Source organism: Spodoptera frugiperda, unplaced genomic scaffold (assembly GCF_023101765.2).
Source record: "Spodoptera frugiperda isolate SF20-4 unplaced genomic scaffold, AGI-APGP_CSIRO_Sfru_2.0 tig00001192_1, whole genome shotgun sequence".
Taxonomy (NCBI): Eukaryota; Metazoa; Arthropoda; class Insecta; order Lepidoptera; family Noctuidae; genus Spodoptera; species Spodoptera frugiperda.
This window is the reverse complement of record NW_026095725.1, coordinates 158,828-167,181: the sequence shown is the minus strand read 5'-3', so window position 1 is coordinate 167,181 and position 8,354 is coordinate 158,828. Positions and strand designations below refer to the sequence as shown.

The following is an 8,354-nucleotide window of genomic DNA, read 5'->3' as shown; positions in this document are numbered from 1 at the left end:
TTGTGGGATATTGTTTTTTAACATCCACATCAAAAGTTACAATATATACTAATAATTGTAATTTTCTTTCGCAGCAGCTGTGTAGCGGTAGTTTCCAGGCAAGAATGAAGAAGGAAGAGTGAAAACAACACGACAAATGTTTTTTTTTACTGTACTATTATAGTAGTGTGTTTAGAATCTACATTATCAATGTTTACAGTCATAATTTTTTTGATAGTCACTGACAACTATTATACTAGCGTTGACTTGGCCGAGGCTCTATTACAACGTTCTACGCACTTGATTGGCACAGTCCGAAAAAATCGGAAAGGTTTACCCATGAATGTCATAGGAGAAAAGTTGAAGAAGGGGGAGATGGTTGCTATGGAAAATTACAGCGGGGTTTTGGTCTTCAGATGGAAAGATAAACGAGACGTCCTTGGATTGTCTACCAGACATAAAGTGGGATTCGTCATTGTAACAAGCAAACGAAACAAAAATAAATCAGCTTTGAAACCTACAGCAATTGCAGACTACAATAAGCACAAAAGTTCAATTGATCTTTCCGATCAACTGGGTAGTTACTCTAACCCATCACGCCGTAACATTCGTCGGTTTCAAAAACTTGCAATAGAATTGTTACTGAACACCACTGTCATAAATGCTTACCTTGTCTATATGACACATAAAAGAATTAATTCCAATTACAAAATTCAGGGAACAGTTATGCACCCAGTTACTAGGTTTATGTCAGGAACGCTCCAGTAGTGCAGAGATATGCGAACCAAGGGAGCATAAGTTCGGGAAAAATCCTGTAGTTGACCATCGTAATCAAATTGTGCGTCGTAAGTGCATACATTGTTACGAATAACTAAGATTGCAAAGTAAAACAAGTGTTGACGCCAAGAAACAAACTAAAAAAACTAACACCGTCTGCGTTACTTGCCCAACGAATCCCAGCGTTTGCGCCTCGTGTTTTGCGACTATTCATACAAAAAAGTAATTTTTAGGACATTATAATTATTTTTTGTTATAAAAACTTCAACAAATACATGAATATTCATATTATGATGTTTTTTTTTACATCACTTTCAAATCTCATAGCAACTCAATTATTGGTCCTATTGACTTGCTTCTTTTTTTAATTTTTAGCTAAGCTTTATGTACACGCCCGAGAAGTATCACATTTTCCATAACAGCACGCCAGTAGTTGTAAAAATTATTTGAATTTGGGAGGTCAGGGCGGATTCCACGGCGTCTTGAAAGATTTTTTTTTTGGACCCACGTCCTCTTGTAATAATTTTAACTATTGACTCACGGCGTTCACAATCAGCTAATTTGGGACCCGCCGGCGACCTCCATGGCCTCCTGAACTTAAAAAGCTTTATATATTGTCGGCAGGGAGACTGTTAATGAAATTGCCAGTGAATTTGCTACTGATGTTCCGGAAATAGAGAGAAAAATAAAAAATTTAACTAGTCATTATTACCGATAGAAAAAAAAGAAGATAGTTAAAATAAGTCTGGTGCGGGTACTGATGATATTTATCATAGTACCTAAATGGTTTGCCTACAAATCACTAAATTTTCTGCGGAACAAAAATGTGCCTACTGGAACCACCGATACTGTAAGTAAAGATTTAATTTTTCTTTATTTATAATCAGGCAACTAGGGCCCCATAGACATATAATATATTAGTTTATTTATTAATATATCTTTGTATTTACATTTTAACCCTTTCCCGGGCATTGGCAAAATGGTAAAAAAATGTGTTTGAAAAAAAAATTAAATGTTGAAGGCTTATTCAGTACCTTTAATAAAATCCATAATAAAAAAATACACAATAAATGTTGATTTTGACTAGATATACTTATTTATTTTTTATTAAATAAAAGTAAAACGGCTAAACGGGCAGTCTTTTTCGTCTTTTTTCGCAGGACACACCGTCGAGGAGCCGGTGGAAGTACCCATGAACATACAAATATTTTACCAGCCATTTACGCTTTACTACCGGACAAACAAGAAAAAACATACGATTTTTTTTTTCCTTATAAAAAGTCGAATTCCTCAATTTTCTCCACGTATATTCACCACAGATTTTGAAAAAAGTGCGATGGCTGCTATTGGGAAAATATTTCCTGACGCACGTATTCAAGGTTGTTTATTTCATTTCCAAAAGTCTTTATGGAGAAATGCAAAGAAGTTGGGTACTTTCCTAGGTCAAAAATAAATTATTTTGATATTTGAATATAATAAAATATCCCAAAATTAATCGTATTTTCATTCATTCATTTGACGATATACTTATTTATTTAATTTTTCTTGCTATTTTTTGCGTAATAAGTATGCTATTTGACGCAAAAAAATTATGACGTCATAATTTGCAATGTCATACAAAATTCATAGAAAAGTAACGTTTTTGACATTTCGATAAAAGTATTGAATTTGACTAGTAGTATAATACCCAATTGATAAAATGCATGTTAAACGTTGGATGGCTCTAGCATATGTACCTCGAGATTATAGATCAGATGGCTGGTTATATATTGAATCAGAAAATGAGCCTGAAAAGAAAATTACTCAATTTAATTATTATTTTGTTCGTACTTGGTTAGATGAAAATGCTTATTTCTCAAACAAATGGTCATTTTTTGATGTGTGTCATAAAACAAATAATGCCATCGAATCATGGAACTCGCGTTTTAACAGATTGGTAAAACCTAAACCAAACATTGCAATGTTTTTGGATACTTTACGTAAAGATTCCAATTATTATTTAACTCTTTATAATAAAAATCAGTATATTTCAGTTATAAGTCCTGAGAGAATAAAACTTCAAAAAAGAATCGAAGACATCGTAAGCCAATTGAATCGTGGCGCAATTAATATACAACTTTGTATTGAAAAATTACGAAATTGGTTGCTGGTAATATTGTATACATAATACATATATAACTGATTATTTTATTCCTAAAAGGTAACGACTGTGATTTTGATTGTGATTAAAGCCAAATATCTATTTTTATAATTCTCGTAAGTTTATTTTTTAACCTGTTATATATAAATTAGAAGTAAGCATTTTGTTATTGTTGTGACTTGATTTATTATTGTTGATTTGTTAGTTGTATATAAAAGTTTAGTCACTTTTATACGTTATTTTCGGCGACATTCAGGTTTAATTCCCATTGCCTTCATATGTGATCAAGGATCTACATTTAGATAAGGAATAAATATTATATAAGAAAAGAAACTCAAAGAAAAAGAATCTTAAATGGTGAACATGATGGTAAGTTTCATATTATTGGGTGTAATTTTTTTTTGTAAATAAACTGTAATTAACTAGCCAATAATTATATATTTTTTACAGATGGTACAATCGACATTGATAATCACCAGTTGAGCATTATTTTTGACCCACCCCACTTGTTAAAGGGAATACGTAATAATTTGTTAACCAAAGATATGGTATTTAGGGGAAAAATTGCATCCTGGAAGGATATTATAACTGTGTACAACATGGATTGCCAGCTTGGACATGTGTCCAAGCTGTCCGGCAATATGTTGGTCAGTAAATTTTTTGTTCATTCTTACATAAGAATGAACAAAAAATTTACTGACCAACATATTCATGCAGAAATGTGGGATTCGTCAAATGAAGAAATGAATGAAAAATGAAGAAAATGTAAGTAAAGGTGGCTGCCCAAGTTTTGAGTGCACAAACAAGCTGCTATGCTCAAATATACATCTTTGTTAGGTGAGTTTCTAGTTTATTTTTTGTAATGTTAAAGCTATTATTATTACTATTGATTCTAACATTACAAAAGTCGATACAAAAGTCAAAAGGCCTCCATCTTGGGAACAAGTTAAAAGAGAAACACATAAATTTTCATCGACAAACAATGAAAGTTAGCCAGTCAACTTTTCAGTAATAGCGTAGCAGATGCACTCCAAGTTTGTGAAAAATATAATGTTGAATTCAAAAATGTGGCGGCTACAATTACTTTTATCCGTTTAATAAACAACATCTTTGACATTCTCAACTCACGAAACATACGTCAGTTTGAGTACAAAAAACCCTTATTTGAAAATAATATTTTGAAAACAAGGGAGTATTTAGAATATGCTAAACATTACATAATGTTTATAGTAGCTCCTGATGAAGAGAAGCTTGTTATCACCACGAATCGTAAAACTGGTTTTATGGGCCTTTTAACATGCATTAATAGTACACTTTTCTTGTATAACCGCCTAGTTGAAAAAGAAAAGGTCCTTAAATATTTAACTATGTACAAATTTTTATAAATTTTTACAAATTTTTCGATGAGATGTCAATCACGTCGCAAATTTTTTATTCGGCCCCTAAAGATAAATTAGAAGGTTTTACTTCAGACTCGAAGGAAATATTTGCAGACCATGTACTGGTTTTCATGGTGAAGGGAGTGAAAAATAATGAAAAACGGCCAATTGCGTATTATTTTGCGAATTGCTTAAACAAATTCGAATTGAAAACTAAATCAAAATTAGTAATCGAAGAATGTTTTAAATGTGGTCTCATTATATTAAACACTGTTTGCGACCAATGTTCTGTTAATGTCAGTGCTATTACAGAATTGGTTCAGGAAACCAAAGCAAATTATTTACGCAAAGGTAAAGAATGGCGTCAAGAAGTTATGCGTTTTAAAGGTCACGTTGTAGTCCCACTTTATGATACTCCTCATCTAATAAAAGGCATTCGAAACAATTTAATAACAAAAGATCTTATATATGTCACAAATGATGAGGAAAAATGAAGGTCAAGTCGGCAACACAATTGTTCAGTCACAGTGTTGCTGTGGTGACTGAACATTTGACAGCAAGGGGCGATCTGCCTATGGAATGTCGACAACTAGTTGACTTGACCATTATACATATATGTATTAGACAATTTGTTTGACTCATTAAATGTAAACAGTTTCTCCATACCGAATGGCAAAGTTTTTAAAGGACCTGTAAAACGCAACACGCCTCATCATGAACTGTGGAAAACAGCCAAAATAGTTTTAAGGACCATCAAAATCGTCCAAAAAATCCGGTTGGTTGAGAAAGAGGTGCCGTCAATTATGTTTGTCATGTGGCAGTTGTTGACTCAACATGTGATATGCAGGAATTGGCTTCGGATAACATGCAGGATTTGGCTTCAAATAACAATGCAGCAGCTCCACCTGATGTTCAAGTGGTTAGCCCACCTCAGCCGCCACCATTACCACCTTTTCAAAGTGGGCCACTTCAAAGGGAAAGTAATACTGTATTATTACGTAATTACAAGCGAGCTGTTATATCATCTACACACTGTTTATTTCAACAATGCAGAAACAGATTATTACATTTGGTCCCACGATTCCTTAAAAGGATATTATTGCAGGAGCATAATTTCTATGTTCCTCGCAGCTGTAGAGTGTGTGAAACACATTTGAAACACATTTGTATAGTGATCAGTGGCATTTATTGCCTCAAATAAATAGGACAAATAATGCATTTAGTGCTCTTCATATAGAAGACATAATTAATCATTTGAAATCAAAAGATTTTTTTGAATTTTGAAAATGTGTCAGAAATGCCGAATCATTTGTGCCATTATTGGACTGGTCTAACAGTACCACAGTTTTTAATCTTATTTAACCTTTTACCTCGTCTAAATGTTAAACAACCTAAACGTGCTTTAGCAATTTATTTGATAAAACTTAGAACAGGTGATAGTAATAGACGCTTGTCAACTCTTTTTAATATACCCAGGACCACATTGGAACTAATTATGAAAAAAGTTAGGTTGTGTCTAAATGAGGATTTTGTACCCAATAATATTGGTGTAAACCATATAAATCATAATAAAATAGCCAACAGAAACTTGAGAGTTCCGCAAGCATTATTGGGTGGTCCTGAAGAGCCTGTAACTGGAGATAGGCCTGAAATTACAATTTTTGATGGGACTTACATATACTTGCAGAAAAGTACAAACTATATGTTTCAAAAAAAGACATATAGTTTGCACAAATATGACAATTTGATATGACCATTTATGATAGTGTCTTGTGATGGTCACATCATTGATGCTGTAGGGCCCTATGCTGCCACCCAAACTGATGCTGACATAGTGACTAGTTTGTTTGCAAATGAAAATGGACAGTTCCGGAGACTTTTAAGGAAAATTACATTTTTGTTTTAGATAGTGGGTTTAGAGATGCCATCCCTTTACTGGAAAATTGTAATTACAGAATATTTAAACCTGAATCATTAGATGAAGGAGCAAGTCAACTCACATTTTCACAAGCTAATAAAAGCCGTAAAGTGACACTATGCAGGTGGGTTGTGGAAGTCGTGAACGGAAGGTTTAAGAGAGATTTTAAACTGTTCAGACAAAGATATTTTAACAATGCTTCAACACATTTAATTAAATTAAAATCAGCTAACAGGAATCTGTATTTTGCATCAATGATTGCCAGCAATACCACACTGTGTCTATGTTTATAGTTATAATAAAACGAGCCACTGTTACTTGGAGGCACGATTTCAACGTGCTTACCATCAGTGGCACCTAAACAGTGTGGGAAGTTCCACTTCTTCTCGAATTCTCTCGCTATTATTCTTCAATCTTGTTCCGTTTTGGGAAACTGTAACAAAATGAGTACGTGATTAGTATTATTTTAGTATCATAATATTTCTTCTATTCTACAGGCGACCGCCAGTAACGACTCAACGAGCAACGAACAGGTCACACCGACCCCAACCGTTCTGACAGCGATCGAGATACAGCAACACTGAACTATTCGGACAGCGAACGAGACACACCGACCCCGAACCGTCCAGACAGCGAACGAGCTACACCAATCACGAGTCGCAGTCGGCCAAGACCAGGAAGAAAAACATTAACCGAAGACGTCCTTAAGTCCGTAAATGATCATTTTAAACGGCCCAAACTCCCCGACAACCGTTTTGAGGTTTTTGGAAAAAATGTTGGGATGAAACTACAAGAGTTACCAAGAGAACAGAGAATCTTAGCAGAAAAAAATAATAACGAAACTCTGTTCTTGGCTGAAATGGGAAGTTTAACTATGTCACATACTGTAAAAAAAATATGACTTTCCCAACACTGGTTTTTCCAGTAAGCCACACACACACAACCCCTTTTCACTCAGCCACACACTCAAATCCTTTTCACTCAGCCAAACACTCAAAACCTTTTCACTCAGCCAAACACTCAAAACCTTTCCACTCAGCCACAAACTCAAATCCTTTTCACTCAGCCAAACACTCAAAACCTTTCCACTCGGCCACACACTGAAAAGCAATATGCCTTACAAGCTAACCAACACCGCTTTCAAGAACATGCTGTAGTCCACTATGAATCCTCAAGTTTATCATCAATGGAATCTACATCACCATTACAGCCTGATCAGGATAACACAATTGCTACCTATTTAAGTAATTTTAATGATGATTTGTAAAATGTGACGACACCTAAATAGCATTGGTTGTGATACGTCGAGTAAGTTTAATTAATAAATAATTTCACGATTACAGTATTTTTTTATGTCTCATGCTTACCTTTAAGAACTCTTTCCGTAGAACCTCGTACAAAGCATCACAGGTTTCAGGAATGATTAAAGGAGTTGAAATTTGCTCCGAAAGATTGGCATAATTACTTGAGGATGAATGAAGAAACATTTAATCTGCTGGCTTTAGTTACTCCACTAATAAAGAAACACGACACTGTAATGCGAGAAGCAATAAGTCCTCATGAAAGATTATCTGCTACACTGCGATTTTTAGCAACAGGACGTTCCTACGAATGTATGAAGTTTACTACAATAATATCACCGCAAGCTCTTAGGGCTCCTTAGGACACAGGAAATGACTGCGTTTGAGAAACAATTACTTGAGATGTGGAATTCTACTAACCATCTTGCTTTTGATGAAGACATGGCATTTTTCAATTCATTCCTCCCTGCAGTTAGAAGCCTAGACATTGAAAAAAAAAAAATTTTTTTCGGAGTCAGGTTCTACAATTACTCGTTGGAATAAACCAAGATACATGTACCGCCCCGTGCCAAACTACAAATATGGGGCCATCTACAAGCATTGGTTCATCTACAAGCATGGGTCAAACTACAAATTGTCCAGCCATGCCTAGTACAGTGTATTTCCTTGCGAATTACGTAGACGCGCGTAATTTTGTTCCGGTTACGTTTTTAGATTAAAATTACAGTTTTGTTGTTATTGTTAGTTAATTGTTAAGTTTCTTTTTAGTTATTGTTAAGTTTGTGTTCGTGTTGTTTAACAATGCCACAACCGTACGTGTACAGTGCTCGTGAATACGGCAACATGTTGATGTGTTTAGG

At 34.5% G+C, this 8,354-nt stretch overlaps 1 protein-coding gene across 1 annotated transcript; it reads left to right on the top strand.

The window, feature by feature from the left end:
* Positions 1-6,704: 6,704 nt before the first annotated feature.
* LOC126912999 (uncharacterized) lies at positions 6,705-7,471 on the top strand (the record flags this gene model as incomplete). Its single annotated transcript, XM_050707642.1, is given in 1 exon segment — positions 6,705-7,471. A coding segment is annotated over 1 exon segment (756 nt), but the record flags the coding sequence as incomplete, so codon positions are not given.
* Between the last annotated feature and the right edge of the window lie 883 nt (positions 7,472-8,354).